At 36.9% G+C, this 17487-nt stretch overlaps 1 protein-coding gene across 2 annotated transcripts; it reads right to left on the reverse strand.

Moving 5' to 3' along the window:
- On the reverse strand, positions 1–15393 carry LOC100184478 (inactive tyrosine-protein kinase transmembrane receptor ROR1). 2 transcript variants are annotated; one of them, XM_002130012.3, is made up of 19 exons: positions 15235–15393; positions 10495–10555; positions 10104–10141; positions 8982–9105; positions 7773–7957; positions 6848–6875; positions 6171–6310; positions 5687–5898; positions 5376–5576; positions 5012–5132; positions 4398–4597; positions 3969–4091; positions 3553–3663; positions 3094–3273; positions 2597–2775; positions 2257–2386; positions 2003–2122; positions 1623–1768; positions 1–1441 (listed from the first exon to the last, which is right to left on the reverse strand). In XM_002130012.3, the coding sequence occupies exons 1-19, from the start codon at positions 15284–15286 to the stop codon at positions 583–585; spliced, it is 3210 nt and encodes a 1069-aa protein (XP_002130048.1). In that variant the 5' UTR covers positions 15287–15393; the 3' UTR covers positions 1–582. The 2 variants fall into 2 exon arrangements, with proteins under 2 accessions (XP_002130048.1, XP_026691193.1); XM_026835392.1 differs by lacking the exon at positions 15235–15393 and adding an exon at positions 10830–11998.
- Between the last annotated feature and the right edge of the window lie 2094 nt (positions 15394–17487).

A 17487-nucleotide genomic window follows, 5' to 3' on the forward strand; every position in this document is an offset into this window, starting at 1 on the left:
TAAATGTTTTAGTTGTTTTATTCTGTAAAGATATATGTAGGATGATTAGTATGTTGCAATGAACTAACACAAACCCTGCACAGTGATAAATTATCCAGCGAATTTCGCCACCGTCAAACACACTTGGCAGTAAAAAAACAAGTAACTGCTGAAATTCAGGGACAAAACAGAAATGTACGTCTTGCTGGTGTTTCTATACCAGGTATAGCATAATTTTGAAACTAATTTTCCGGTAAAAACGTTTTTATGTAAGTAACGTTTCGTCTGCCATGCGGCAAGACGTATATCTTACGTTCGTTTGAATACCAGAAGATCAGTTCTAAAACGGGAATGTATATCCATGACGTATCAAACACGTAATATAGATGATTACGTCATTAAAGACGCGTGTAATTAGTGAAATAGCGAGCGGTAACGTTAATAAATGTAAAATAAGAGCAACAATAAAAGTTTTTGATTTTTTCCACGTTCTGTTCGCGTGGTCCTACATCGATTTGAATCCTCCTTCTGTGACGTCACAACCCTTCTTTGTTACGTCATCGCTCGACTCGGTTTTGTTTGATATCTTTGTGTTGTTGGATTTCAAGTAAATTTCCTTGGCGTGACAACTCGTTGGGGCGTTTTGATTGACACTCTCTGTCCGCCACGGGACACCATTGGAGTCTTAGGATCGACCGCGTGATTTTCGTCATCCACTGGTAATCCGGAGTCGCAAGATGTCGCTTTAACGCTCGCAGTTGACATGTCTGACGAATCTCCTTCAAGAAGATGTTGCCCTGACGACGGTGAAGTCACGTTTGAATCTGTACCGTTATGTAAGTTGTCTTGTGGCTGGTTGTTTTGTGGAAGAAGTCGCTGGTTTTGGTAGAAGCTTTCGTCTTTGCTTTCATGGTCGTCAACGTCCTCCATGACGCCGCTCAGTGGTCGGTTTCCGGGGCCAGAGAACGGTGGTGGAGGGCGCTGCTGAGAGTAGTTATAACCGTCTTGGTAATCCTCATTATTGTGGTGCCTTTGGTTGTATTGTTGTCTTGGAAGAGGAGGATATTGCTCCCTACCGGATGAGGCACAACTACTGCTACTGCTGTGAGATGGTGGGCCCTTTCTATACTGTTGTGGTCTTCGTTGTTGCATTTGGTTGCTTTGGTAGGCTTGGCTCACAGGTGGGTGCTGCTGGTAGTTATTGTATTGGTTTCCCTGTGGGTAAGGTGGTGCTTGGTATGCATGGTATTGTTGGTTGTTGGAATTTGGGTAAGACACTGTTGTTCCGGGAGAGGAGAAGTATTGTTGGGAGGATGGGCTAACGTTTGGTGGAATTGGTTGGTTTGCCATGAATGTTGAAGCAGATGAACATGGCATGGGGAATGAACCAACAAATTGTGGGGGTGGTGAGGGTGTAGGGGCGGGGATGGCTGAACTGTAGGTGATTCCACTGCTGCCTCCTCTGTAAAGTAAGGAATTGATAGGTAAGAAGGGTTACTACAGAGTACCAGATATAAAGCAATGTTAATTAAGTTATCATAATGTTTTATATAGCTTAAATTTTAAACCAGGTTTTAAAAATATTTTTTAAATTTTAAACTGATTTTAAAAAAAATAAAAAAAACACTCAAAGTTATACTTACACACTGCTGGCTTGTGGTGGGAAGTGTGTGTATTCGTTACCATCTCTCATTACATTGGTTAGTTGTCTGTGGATTCCTTGAGCAAGATGTGAAGTAACTCGAGTGGTGCTCGTGCCTTCCCAACCCTGAAGTTTCGACAGAAGTTCCTGTTGAATAGATAAGTGTTTAGTAATGTTTAGGAAACTTTTGGGAAGTTATAAAATGAATGAATGGATCAGGTTTGTTTATTCTTGCATGAAGGTACAATGAGGAAAAGATATATAAAGTGGTTTAACAGAATAGTTGCATTTTTATAAATAACAAGAAATTAAATTTTAAATTTAAAAAAAATGGTGCGAAAATATTAATAAAAATTGGTCATAACAATTATATTAGTTTACCTTGAATGAAGGTCTTTGGTTTGGTTGTCCACACCAACATTCATGCATGAGTGAATATACTTTGGCTGGACACTGGTCAGGACATGTAAGCAACTGTCGACGACTGATCATGTCCAACACCTGCATGAAATTAAAGTTTACAATCTATTCTATACTATACGATTGAAGTCCTGCAGCATGGCACACCATGGGATTTCGGCCATGATTGCCGCTAGTTTAGAATCTACATGACGATAAGTTCCAATAGAACTCACCTCATGGTTGCTGTATCCACAGTAAGGTTGCAATCCATAGCTGAACATTTCCCACAGAAGAACTCCAAACGACCAAACTGCAGACTTGTCAGAAAACTGCCAACTGTGGATTGACTCAGGGGCCATCCATCTAAATCAAAATCATTCTGTTTATCATCCAAACTAGGTAAATAGGTTTTTTTTATTTAAGTTTAAATCTGATATTACTAAGAATAGAAGTAAAATATCAAATAATTTGCAAATTTAAAAAGATTAGAAATGTTTCATGCAGGATTTATTCATATGTCCATTAACTCCTTTGCTTTATATTATCTTAATGTTAAATCACACAAAAACCAACCTTATTGGAAGCATCTGACCCCCTTGTGGGTTTCTATAATAACATGAGAGATATGAATCCCTGATCACCCCCAAGTTACAAATCTTAAGATCAAGATTTCCACAAACTAAGACATTACGAGCCGATAAATCTCGGTGAATGAAATTGTTTCGTGTCAAATAATCCATTCCTGATGCAACCTGTGATGAGAGATTTAATTATATAATATTATTATTAACGCTTTATTCTGTATGGGTGAGGTCACGCACATAAGGAGAATAAGGTTAAGTTGGTACATTACAGAGTAACCACAAAAGACGCAGGTTATAGAAAATGTTAGTCGCAAATTAAACTATGGGAACAAATGTATAAATCATATATTAAATAAATCTGACTTATTTATCCTTACATAGCAGTCATTACAATACAAGTATTCTATAACACGGGTATTCATATTGGAAAATTCATATGGGAAAAAGCCTGGGCAATGTAACTGGAATAAAATGGAAAAAGCTTACTTGTATTGCCATCCTTATAAAGTCAGCATGTTCAATAGATGATGACGCATGACTGCTTGCACTGCTAGGTGGTTTAGCAAAGTCTGCTTGAGGTGAATGCAGAACCAAGTATTCGTGTAGGTCAATACCATCGGTGTATTCGAACACCATGCAGCGAAGATTGGGTTGAAACACTATTGCCTGCACATAAGGACTTGTTAGGCTAGTATGTGAAACATATGAAACACACAGACCTAATTAGTCTTGTTTTTTTGTAGTTACTACTGTTGTCAAAGTACGCTGGTCTAAACTATGAAAGGTGATTTTGGTCCAAAAGAAACTATCTAATATAAATAATCAGGTCTTCATTTCAACAATTAAACTGTAGGAAATGATTCGTAATCTCTAGTTTTAACATTGCTTAGTAAAAAATGTCACAGCTTCTAAGTTTAGTAAAACACCTGCTTTGTTACCACTTACTTTAAGACAAGCTACATTTTCGTTTTGAAGTTCAGTGTAAACCTCAACCTCTCTGTGGAATTCATCAACTTGAGATGGAAGAGCATTCTCTCTTAATGTTTTAACAGCAGCCTATAGAAGGATCATTCGTTTTAAAATAAACTATGAAGTCTTGTCTCCTAGAAGACATTTGAGAATTGAGATGTTCACAATAATGACAATAAAGAAATAAGAAACCAAGCAAGGTACAGTAGAAGTCCTTGCAACACTTCTTCGGTAAATACATACAGTACTTAACAGTTTAAAATAAATGTTATGCCAGAATATAACATGTGTGAGTATTGGAAGGCAAGTCCTATGTATGAAAGCTAATAACTCTATAAAACTTTGAGTTTACTACAGACACAGATGTAGTTGGAAATTAATAAAATACTTACAGCAGAATTAGTGTTGTAATGTGGGTTAGGCAGGATTTTTGCTTTATAAACTTTCCCAAACTGTCCATCACCCATGTCGCCAAGGAAATGAACGGACAAAGCTCCAAGTTGGGGAAGTTTCATCTGATGAGGGATCAATTTTATTAAAACCCAAAAATTTTGAAAAAAATAGGATGCATGGATTTAATATCTAAGCAGACTTTCATAAAGATATTCTAAAACTATTGCAAGATGAGATTACAATCTAAGAACAGATTTTCTGGGCTTAAAATAATACAGATTGAGTTTATTCAGTGTATGTCAGTTCTGTTTCAGATATGTACATCAAACAAACCTTATAAGAGTTAAGAACCAGCATTTAACATTATACACTATATATTGTTTTGATAACATAAAATCACATGGTTAAACCATTAAACATTTCCTTACCGTTCTGACAGTAAGTTGAGACATTTTAATTGGTTTTCCTTGAATTGCTGCAACTTCCGAGTTGGATTTTGAACCTTCGTTGTTCTGGTTTTTCTTTTTACGACAGATACAAAACGCGATTGCAATACATCCAATGATAAACGGAATGGCGATACTTGGGATCAAGATGATTATCATGTCCGAACCTTTTGCTGACACACCTAAACAAATATTGTTCAGATATGATGGTGATTAACTTAATAGTAAGGTCTATAACTATAGATAATATCTTTCCTTCAATTGAATTCTACATATGTGAGGTCTTTTGTAAGCACTTCCCAGGGGACTGGTGCCAAAGTTGGCCCATTACTCTAAATTAAATTTTTAAAAATAAACAAATTGCAGAGAAAGTGTTATAATACAAGATAACAATAAAAAGCTCATTTTAATTAAACTCCTAAAAGGAGAATGTTTAACTTTATTTAGCATAACAAAAACACGTATTACAACAATAAATGAAGTTATATTTAAAACTACACTTACACTACACATTACAATGTACCATCCATTATCATTTATAAGCAACAAGGTTTAAAACACTGATTTCTACTCAATTTATTATTATATCAACTTACTGCATTTATCCAGGTCACATAATTCCATCCTGGATACCCTCTGGCCAGTGTAGCACCACGGTGCCGACATTTTGTTGCCAGGGTTACGACAGAAGTTGTGACCACCAGATAACTCCGGGTACTGCAATAATGACATCATAGTTAATAATTATGTAATAATGATTGAATTATACTAGCATGGTGGGGCAATGATGGTAGATATAACATGGGTGTTCACTTTCATACACCTTGTGCCCGCTTTCGTGTTACCATGTATGTAACACTATTGGTAATTGATTTTGGTATGGTTAACAATTTGGACAACGCAATAGTGACTACTGGGTAGTATTATTGCCTGTAATCTTATATAAGTTACATGGCTTACCTGTGCAATCATTGGAACAGGCCACGCTTTACATATCTGGCCACCTTGTGTAAACCTTGCAGTTCCCCTATAACTTGTCCCTGTTTCATTGTAACAAATATGAGCTTTGTTTGTGGTGGCAGGAAGGCCAACTTTGGTGCATTTTGTTCCATGAGATGTGGTAGGGGGGAGATAACTGCAGTTTGCATACAAGAAAATATCCTGTTGACATAAAGGAATATTAACTTTTGGATAACTACTTGTAGTTTAGAGTTAGGCCGTAATATGGGTCCCAAAAATGGGTCCCCAAATATTTTTTTTAGATTTTTTACCTCAAGAAACTTGTCATCTGCACTGTTAAGGAACTCTTTTCTACAGATGTCATATTTCATTAGTTCACAATCTTCTCTGCACAGTTTTACAGGAGTAGCTTTCTTCTTCCCACTTAATGGATCGAAATGGAGTTCACAAGGTGCATACACGAATGAACAAAAGGCAGGAAAGGCATATCTCTTGCATTTGTCCGACACATATTCACTGTTAGCTGCAAAATATTGAATGTTACTAATAAAGAAAATTGAAAACAATTAATGTAGGTTTAAGAGAATAAACATGATGAGTGAAAACATAAGGTTATTTGTTATATTATTAATATCCAAACTGACAGTGTTTGAAATCCTATGCAAAAATACATTAGAGATAATTAAAATAGGCGATACAGATAAAATGCTTTCTAATAGTCTGTTGTATATTTACCATTCACACTATTCAAACAGAACTTGAACTAAAAAGTACATCAAGATGTTATAAACATACTTATATGTTGCAGAGCTCCATTAATCTCTTGCTCCATTTTCTCTTGCGTCATAAACGGATCAACATAAATACTCTTTCCATTCATTAGAGATCTGCAAGCCTGCCCTGCGTATTGTTCACATTTGCCACTGGGGATTTTTCTGTAAAACAAATGTAACATGAATATAAAATGTAAATATTATGTCTAAAAAAATGATTAAGCAGCCCAATTAAAATGCAATGTTACTTTATTTTGGAAAAGTATTTTATATTGGGTAAAAACAAATTTGCCAAAATAAAAACCAAAATAGTAAAACCTACATGCAATTGTAGTTTGGTAAAGTTACACAAACACAAATTAGAAGTAAAATGCTACATTATTATATGGTAGCTTGCAAAATATTTGTTAACACATAAAGAATTGACCTAAGTTTGTGCAGAGTGACAAGTATTGGTCCAATAAAACATATAATGTAAGTATCAAGGGTATCCTAAGTATAGGCAATGTATATACAGCTAAATAAACTAAGTATAGCAAATATAATGGCAATATTTTACAAGTACAAATTTAATTTGTACGAATGTCCTTGATTTTACTCTCGTATGGTTTAGACGCGAATTTAGAAATTGTAAAAGTTTTTCCATTTTATACACATTTTACAATTTAAAGTACGGTTAATCTAAATTTAAACACTTACGTTTTGTGTCCATCATCTGGCGGAAGTCCTAAAATAAAAAGATTGTTGTTAGAATTGTTGAGGTTATATTAAAAATTTAGGAAATTTTACGTAGTTGCTGGGTAATGTATTGCTGTCGGATCTCATTTATCATCACAGTGACAGTCTGATCTTACTATCAGGATTACAGCTGTCAATCATGGAAATAAACCAGACTCTTTGTACAAGTACTATGTGGTGTACCTCTAAACTCAATGGTAAAAGATAAGAGAGAATAAGAACCTAAAAAAACTCTGCTACCAAATAATGAATACATAAGTTTACTTTTACAATTTTTGGGTCATTTCAATGTGTTTTTTCCCAATTGTAATATGCATATAATTTTTTTAGGTATTAATATGTTTTTTAATTGTGTATTGCTTTTAAATTAATCAAAAATATATTTTACAATCAAGCTAGTAACACTATTTTACCATTAAGATAAAAAATGAGTTATCTTTCTCGGCCTATATTATTCTTAGCTAAGCTTAAAATGTCATTGAAGTCAAGTTGACTTCTTCATCTTGACAGGTTGTGACAGCTCGTCACATACTTAGGCACGCTTCACATACAGACCATATGTAAACTTGGCTAAGGGTATGAGAAAAACTATCACCACTTATGAAAGTTAAAAGACATCTTCTGTTTTATCAGACTTACGTGTTAAAAAAATATTACACAAAAGATATATGATTTATATTACGTAATGTTTTTCTGGCATGGTTGGAGGCTACAGATAAAATTTAAAATTGAGCAATTAAAACTGAGTTCTGGGGGTGAAGTAAAAATTCAACTACAGAAACTACATTCCAGTAAACTTAAAATATATCTATAGATATCAAAATGGGGTTCTGGTGGTTTTTAAAATTGCACCTGTGAGTTCTTTGTATATTTGAATACAACTTACTGAAAGATACAGTGAGCTTTGCACTTGTTGAAGCACTTCGTTCTCTGTTTGACGCCTCACACATGTAAGTGCCAGAATCGGTAGACAGAAGGTTTCGAATTCGAAGGCGGGAACCAGTTGGTTTGTTGGACACTGAGATACGAGATCCTTCCAAAACAAAGTCAATGGGGTAGTTGTCCTTGTACCTAAGTAAAAGTAGTTTACTGATTAGATTTTTGGGTTTAGTTATATGACTAAGTAATAAAAATTAGTAGAAAAATTAAAAATTGGAATAGGTAAAGTTCTTATCTTACTTTTTTTAAGCAAGTTGAATATAGTATATGTATATATAAACATAGTATAAATGTGCAATGACTTTACAATTTAACAGATAGTTTAGTTTAACCCTTATAATTAAGTGTTGGAATTACATTGCAGCAATTTTTACATTGCTTTAACATTCTCCTAAACTTTTAAAAATTTAAACTATTTTTTGTTATTGTAAGCGGTGTTCCGGAATTCAATTGAGAAGTAACTGACAATAATACTCAGGTTTGGTAAGGAGAAATAGCCTTCCTCATTTTCATTGTATTTTTATAAAAGATTATTTGTTTTAATTGCAAACTAAGTTACATACGTAAGTGTGGTTGCGGCTTAGGTTACTTTGTGGTGGCTATGACTTTGTATTGACCACAACAAAGAATATTACCATGTAATTATCTCAAACGTGACTTAGTGAATGGTAGGAAGGAAAAGACTGTTTCCGTGTAATTAGGCTGTAATTACAGAAAAGGTATGGGTGTCTGTTCACTCTGCTATTAGTTGGTAGGGAATGTAGAGTTTACGCAACATAGAAATTAAAGACAGGATTTTAATGGTTTCAGATTTATAGGCTTGGTGGTAATTATTTTACTTAAAAGCTACTTAAGTAGACTCAGGTGTTTTTCTTTGGCTTGTGTTGGCAAGAATGTCATGCTTAAGGCAATGTAATACCAAACATATAAACGTTGAGTAAAATGAGTTATTAATAGAAGCAAACAAAAAGAACTTAATACTTTTGATCTTATAATTGTTACTCTATCCATTGGAAGCACAACAGCAACTCTTCTAACCCTGAGCCTAAATTGTGTAGCCTACCTACTTAACCATGTCTCATTGACTAATTCAGTTTACATATACAGCTACAAAAGTAAAATAGAACACCACTATAAACCAGAATTAATTACTAACCATGTGTACTTGATATTATCATTAGGCCATGCGTCCACTCGACAACGGAACTTTGCTTCACCGTCAGACACCAACTTCAAGTCATTCATCTTCCCAATAATACGGAGGAAAGGGTCTCGTTCTTCTGCAAACATAAGATCGAATGATTAGATCTTTAATAAAGGGCTTGTGTCAACGACACAAAGTTTTGAAACAGTATCAAGGGTACAATAACTTTAGGGACGGTATTTTCAACGTAGCTGTTTGAGCACTGCATGATATGAACGTTTGTTAAACATGCATAATCGCATTGCGCCTTTTTGTGTAATGACTACACTAGTTAAACGAAATGGTTTATATGTAAACTTTGTAATTGTACGTCACATATTTCATTATTTCTTAACAAACCTTGATGGATTGTTGTCAGATAATAGCGGTAGTTTACGAATAATATAATATCGTTATTTCAAATGTTTTGATTGCACGTGGGAGTGAATTTACAATACGGTTTAACGAGTCGAGTGTTATCGTTGTACCACAAAATGTGGGTGTCCTTGTCGCTAAAATATTTACGAGAGCTGAACGTTAGGGGACTCACAATGGATACGAGACACTGTTTTGATACGGAACCCTACTCCAAGGCGGCGGAAATGTTGGTCAAGCATTCTTAACGTAAAACTCCCACACCAAGACGTTACGCAGGTAACTATGACTAAGAATTGCTAATATAATAGAATAAGACAGCGCGCTCTTTTGGTCTATTCAAGTACCAGCAAAGCTGCTCTCATAATATTCTAAACCTCCTTTGTTATTGGCTATTGAAGCTATGAGCGTATATGCCCCCAAAAGGTTCTTATGTTTGTATAGGGTCAAACGTTTTATCAATACGACAGCAGCACAAAGAGAATATAACTGCTATTCTCTTATCAGAAACATTTACACCATTATCGATTTCGGTCTATGCGACCCGATATGTGCCATTTGGTTGGTGTTACAGGGGTCTAACAAACCATCTGCGGGTTCAATTAAAGCGAAAACCCGAACTCTATGTCCATCAACGATAACTTTGTTTAAACAACTGGCCAGGGTGAATATTAATCGTATAGCCGTCTGCTGTCACGTGATGCACTCAAAATCACTCACCCGTGTCGCCGCCATCTTGGTTTCCTGTTTCGTCATTACTGAAAAGCAACAAAGTTTATTAAACTTTTTTTTTTAAATTTGCCAAGTGTTAAAACGTCACTATAACTATTTTTGCCATAAACAATTTAGGTCGTTACCAAACAAATGATAAACAATTGGCGTCGTTACCAAACAATGAACCACGATACACAATTAAGGTAAATTTCGTTAATTGATTAATTAACGACACCGATGGGCGATGAGATACCATCAGAAAACGTAATTGTGGCGTCATCGAGGCACGTAAAGCGTTCTAATTATTACGTCATATAAGTAAACATCTTATGGGTTCCCCGCGGGATACGAAAAATAATTGTTTTTATTATAATGGCATTTGTTAATTGTTTCCTACCTCGTGTCTGTTGGAGTGACGTCAGATGATGACGTAGGGCCCGTAGCAAAAATAAGAATGCCTGAAAAAATGAAATTACATGAAATTTTTTTGAAAGATCTGCTGTGAAAACATATACGTAAAGTACATAAGGAATCAGGGTGTGTTTTTCCATTACTACGGAAACGTTACCATTAATGCGTATAAAACTACAACCGAAACATGGTCTTATTGTTTGCCCGGGACATTATGCTAATAAATGACGCAAGCCGCGCTTGGGTTTCTTTGATTAATATGCTTTCTAAAGCTGGTACCTACTGCGGTACGGCTAGATTTTCCTGAGCAAAGATACTCACTTAAATACACAACATTAATCGGGGACATCTGACGTGTGGGAACGAAGTCGTATTCATAGATTCAGACCGAGGTCGTAAATTTGTTCACACTTTTAAATAAATCTTGTCTCAAACGCGACCTTACACCAAGTGTGAAGGTTACTGACTTTTGTTAAGCTTTGTTCTAAGTTAATAAAATAGCAAAACGGTTTGCCATTAATTGCTGTATTTTAGTTAATATTAACCAAAAATTAACCAGAGACGAATAAAACTCATGCAGTATTTATGTGTGTAAAAATATGTAAAACTTTGGGAACTACAGCGTTTGTGCACGGACCTGTACTATGTATTTACATTATAATCCGATATTTTCATTCATACTCGCGCATTTTCTTTTCAGTGTGTGCGCAGTTTTAGCTACGATGAATGAAGTTAAGCCAGGCAAAAACGGATGGCAATTTAAGGATTTGCAAAACCACGAACCGTGTAAAGTTCACCAGAGAGGCAACGATATGCCGCGTATAAATCATTAAATATTTAGTAACTATTCCCCAACAACTTGTATTAACTGTACCAGCAGTGTGAGAGACGCAATAGCGTGACATGATGGGAATTCCTGGGTATTATTGGACCAGCAAAAGTAGTAAATGTTAGCGGTAAGTTCCAATCTTAAGCGAGGACGGTTTGCTTGCCAGTCAACACCTTATACTCAACCATTTCGCTTCCTTTCAACTTTGTGAATCTTTTAAGCATACCACTACATTACTAAAGGGTTGACACAACGGGCTAAAGCCAAAGGCGCCAATTATTTGCGCTACAAAAATCCATATGTACTTTACGGTGACATCTAACTCATATTTCAGTAAATAGCCCAAGTTTAAATTATAGTTTACCGAAAAACTTAATCGGGCCATCATCGCTCCGTATTTCAAAGCATTTCATGTAATGTATTATTCACGGAAATAAAACAAAGCATTTTATGTAATGTATTATTCTGAAAAAGAAGCCTTGTTTCTAATGTTAATCTAATCGATTCAATGCGTCTTTTCATTGCATTCATTCAAGTCACTTATGGTCGTTGTTGTCGGCGTGAGATCAACAGAGGAAATATCGGTCAAGCTTGGATTAAATCGACGCCATTAGAAATGAGGGCGCGCTTAGGAGTGTCCCTATGTCTGCTGAACACACATAATGCATCCTCTACTGGGACGCAGTGAAAATGGTCTAATCTGGTATTAGTTCGCTACGAGCGGTTGCATTTATTGTATTAGTCGGGGATTGGACCCGAGAACGAAGCTAAGGGAAGTCAGTATGCCTGTGCAAACTACATACAAACACGCGCGATGTGTTGTTGTCATGGTCCAGATAAAGTCAAGCCCCTAGGCATTGGTCAGTGACTATTATTGGTATAAACTCGCCAAAAATGTGCGATCGTCAAAATATTTATCAAATGCACAGATTAAACGTGAAATGGTTCCTAAAAAACTGGTCTCAAAATATTGAATTGCCACCTTTTCAGTAAATCGGCCAAATTAGAATGTAACCCGACACTGTAATTGAAGTGAACGGATATTGGGTGCTCACTTTTCAATCCCTTCAATGGTAATAACAGTAACTTCAATAGTAATATATAGATAATACAACCAGACTTTAACCGATCATAATCTTCAGTATAATGCGCGGAAATATACATTACCTGGCGTATTATTATCATTTAAACTTGAACGAATTAAAAACCGTAACGAACATAGGGTGCTTTAGGCGTTACGGAGTCATATATACTCAAAACTTGATATCGTTTTTTGTTTCCAAAATAAACCAACTCTGAGGCTGCAAACTCGATGTGGCGAATTTATAAGACGCCTGTGGGCCTTGACGCTGCTAACCAAGGGTTCAAGTCCTGCGGTTGTATAAGCTATTGGGTGGCAAATACGAATCGGATTACTCGATTTCGTGCACTGTCCTTTGGTTAGAATCACAGTGCTGCAAATTGTGCAAATCCTGCAGCACTACCCGATTTACGAGCGCCATATACTAGCTGTACATATCGTATAGTGGGCGAAGCATGTACCAAATAGGGAACAGACAGTATTCCATGACTGTTATCCAGTAATTATTTTGGCCAAAGCAAACCTGGTATTTTCTGTGGCAAATAATACATGCCTCTAAATAACATACACAGTCAATAAAATGCTGCATAGGCGCCTGACTTCTTCGGCGCATTGACAACTTTCATGCAGAAAATCAGTAACAGACACACAGTTTTTGACAGATTTTAAACAATTATTTAACCGAAGAGCGAGTTTCGAAGGAGATACGCTTCTCTGCAACGCTAATTAGCGCAGTTCGCGCTTGGAGAAGATTTAATTATCTAACACAGACACGTTTATGACGCATGAATCGGATTAGAACAATGGATATTGTGGACAAAACAAACATAGATTATGTGTCACAGTGGTGAACTTTTGTTAATGAGACGAAATTTAATTTCCTTGGAAAAGTTTACTGATTATTTGCAAGGAATAGAAAGGCTTTTCTGCTAAAGTAAGCTTAACAACTGCTGCATCAGTGATTCGTTTCACCCGAAACGTTTATCAATTCCCAAGAGTTTGTCGAACACAATAAACTACAACATAATGATAAATGTGGGGTAAAAGTAGCCATTTGTCAAACCCGGTTTAAAAACCTATGTTTTGTAAACTGTGTAAACGTGCTTCTAAGATTTGAGTGACACAAATTGGCTGCCCTGGAAAGCATGGACTTGGTAAAAGCGACCACTTCCCAGTCTTATCTCGGCGTTTCACTGCGAATCGCGTTCTCGTGCAACGTAACACTACAAGCCATCGGTCTCTGTTTGTTACGTGATAATGGCGGGAAACAAATAAACACTTGCATTGTGTCGTCACAACCGCGCTTCTCTTGACCTCTAAGATCAACAAGGAAACTTCCGGTCAAATTTAGACGCTAAACGCGCGAAACCCAAAATCATCTGACCGTGTAATTGTAAATACACTATGACGTATGCATTGGTTTCCATGGATTATGTGTGAAGCGCTAAGCATTGTCTTCGCTTATGGCGAAACAATGCATATTGTGTGCGCAACAAACATGAAGCATATGCGTGGCAAACTGTTTTAACCCGAAAATTTGGCGAAAATTACCGGAATTCGTAAACACGATTAAGATGGGAGTGTGGGTAATGGTGCAGACCTAACACATAACATTGTAATGCTCGGTGCTTTATACTTATACGGGTGTGGGGTGTTTGTGTGTGCGGTGAATTTACCCCACCACCCCCTACTTAACCCTCTATTAGCTTTAAGAGGGATCTTTCGGACATCTGAAGCCCCAGCAACCCCATGGCATGCTTTGATCACAGTCAAGCCTAAGTAACTTGAAACGTGCTAGCAGTGGGCGTTTGAAGCCGGCTGGTCAGAGAATTAGTGACCATCCTGCTGCCCAGTTTAACGCTATCAGCAACGGAAACGTATTAGTGGCCACTGTATCTGGTATCAAGTAATCAAACCTTTGACAAAAGATCGAACCTTGCCACGTACAAGTTTACGGCTTAATGAGGGGGTTTCCCTTTGTTGAAAGGCCGTGTTGTGAAATTATTACGTAATAAATATGTTTTGTTTTAATTGGTGCGTAATAATAAACATCCGAACGGAAGAAAGTTCTAAATTAAATTTATTGTAAGGTGTTTGGCTGTTTGGCGCCGCGAATCGGTCTTACCACTTATGACGACGCAATACGCGCTATTGTGATGTAAACAAGTGCGTCTCCATCTCGACTAGCACCTGCAACGTGATTGTTACGTCATAAGAGACGGTGCTGGGATAAACAATGAGCAGATTCTAGATTAGAGGTCGCTGGATTAGGGTCGAACACGCGGTGCGACTTCTGTTTAAATCGGATCACAGAAAGAGGCTTCGTGGCGCGGATATGGGAATATTACACACAATGCGTATTGTGTGGTTTACAATGATTCCTATTACAAACATAAAGAGTTCGTTTTACGCCCAATTTCCAAACCAACTGCGCCCAATACTACTGGTACTTTTTGATCAATGCGTGACGATAGACACCATAAATTCCAGTCCTCAAGTGCTAGTACAAGCTAAACAGGCAACTTGAAACGCCATATACTTAATGCATTAACATGAGACGCGTTTATCAAAACGTAATTACACTAACTTTCAATCCAAACCACAAATCTTATTTTCTAGGGTGCGGCCCCGGGATTTTAATATTGATTTGTTATTTTCGTAAAATCTCTACAGGATCGAATACATTTCAATCAAAACAACAGTCTAAGCCAATTTGGCGGCTAATTGCATCAAAACACGACATGTCCTAAAACAAAATCCCTTTACGTTTTACTTTATCCACTTTATAACCACATCCCATCGTATAATAGGCTTACCTGCATGGGAAAGTATAGCAAGAAGACTCCATAACAGATGGTGTCTTTTCATTTCCGTCAATATCCGCAACACTTTGATTTTTGATACTTTCTGTCTTGTCCGAACACTTGTACTTTAAAATACTTCCTTAAAATATTCTGCAAGATAGGATACATACGTGTAATACTGGAAACCAGACGTACACTTAAATCTCACGCAATTATCTTGCTTCTCCTGGCAAAGGAGCTAATTTCGAAATCATTAAAGTAGTAATTATAAGCAGAAAGTCATAACAAGCAACCGCGCTCACGTTTCACTTATTCGACTGTATAGTGATAGAAAAGCGCAAACGCTTTTACGGAGTGGGGCACGAAATGTAGGAAAAAGGCAATATCTCTCGCCCGTGTCCGCGCTAATTAGAGCCGCAGTCGGATCTCATTACGTTATCGCTATTGGCGATTAGACGCGCTGCAAAGTCAACACACATTGGTTCGGATCTATTGTACCAGGGTGACCATACACAATACAGGCCTCTGCCAAGACTTAGTTCAACGATAAGGCGACGTCCAATTTGCTTTTAGCGAATTTGGCTCAAGTTTATAATCACCGTTCCTTGCTCTAACCGATTATAGCAGGAAATTTTTATAATTTTATAAAACCAGTTGTACTAACATAGGAAATTAGGTGCCTATCTTGCTAGTCTAATCAAAGATATTCTAATGTATTTTTCTACCTGTGTGTTCTAATTGGGAATTATACCAAATACACACACGATAAGACTTAGCTATTATACATAGGTGAGGGACTGTGGTGCGATTAGCCAGGGTACCTGAAAAAACAACAATTTGGCCAACTTCCTGCAAAAGACCAATATACAAAAGCAGGGGTATTGAGCCAAATGAGGCACAAACCCAGGTCTTTGACAAAAACCTCCGACAAATATATTATATATATATATATATATAATAAGGTGGAGGAAGATGGGACACCTTTTCATTCTATTTTTCGTTTCGTTTTGTACTAAACAAAAAACATTCAAAGAATGATAAAACCGTATCCCCACGACTCCCATAGACCGTTGTTAATTGTTAAAGGCACGGTCAGAATTTTGATACTATGTGCTAAAGGTGTCCCACCTTACCCTAAACTACTATACAAAAAAAATAGAGCTAAAATGCATTTTTTTGTCACGAAAGGGGGTTATTATGTCAAAAGCGCTTAAGATGTGCTTCAAGCATTCTCTACTCAATGCAGGTGTGGCGGTGTTGGAGGCAAACGTGCCTGGCAGGCTGTACTGCTAACTCAAAACCCGGCACTGCGTTATGCGTGATTAGCCTTGCGTGATGCGGCATCAAAGCGAAAGTTTTCGCTGCGGAAACGTAAACTTAAGTTAGCGTGACGTCATAGTAGAGTTAGTGACGTAAAAGCTGCCAAAATGCAGCTGGAAATAAATAGCATCGACTATTTCGATGCTATTAATACGTACTTGTAATTGTTTCCATTTGTCTTGTCTATTTATCTTTATACGTACCTAACAGTTGGTGACAAGTAAAAAAAATCGTGAATGGTAGTTGTTTCATGAACATTTCAATTTAATCAGTATATAATTCAGGTTTAACCTGTCGTACATGCAAAATACATAAGCGTGCCATCTCGAGAGAGACAATATAATACCTTTAATGCCAAATTTTACGACCTGTTAAAAAAATTCAATCCCGCCCACAACAATACAATAAACATATTTACGACGCTATAAACTATGTCTTACAACCGAAGCGTGAATTATAGAAGATCAAAACGTTACGAACGCTAAAGCATATCAGTTTACGCGAAGTATTTTCCCAAATACACGTCGTTTAGCATAATTCCCCCCGTCCCCCTTTTTTGTCGCAAACCAGGGCAAAAGTTTCAAAATTTCGTAAAATATTCGCGGCGTCTCCTGCTTAAAATATTTCACGTGTCCTGTTTACGAGTTTAGTGACATTGGTTGCGTGCCTGGGTTCTTTGGGTGAGGGTACGGGTGGTCTGTACCCACAAGACCTTACGATGAACTTGCGGTTATGGAGAATAGGTTGTTCTGTCATTTGACACGTCACTACTTGTCATTGGTATCGAGGTTGCACGGTTAAAATATTTTCGATTTAACTAAAATTTTTACAGCTGTGCCAAACTTTTTTCCAGTGTTGCCCCAGTGAAATTTTTCACTCGGAAACACTTGTGTGTTACCTTGTAAAAGGTCATGAGCCCGATGTCAAGTTCAAGCATTGCCTTTC

This window comes from Ciona intestinalis, chromosome 8, assembly GCF_000224145.3.
Source record: "Ciona intestinalis chromosome 8, KH, whole genome shotgun sequence".
In the NCBI taxonomy this organism is placed as follows: domain Eukaryota; kingdom Metazoa; phylum Chordata; class Ascidiacea; order Phlebobranchia; family Cionidae; genus Ciona; species Ciona intestinalis.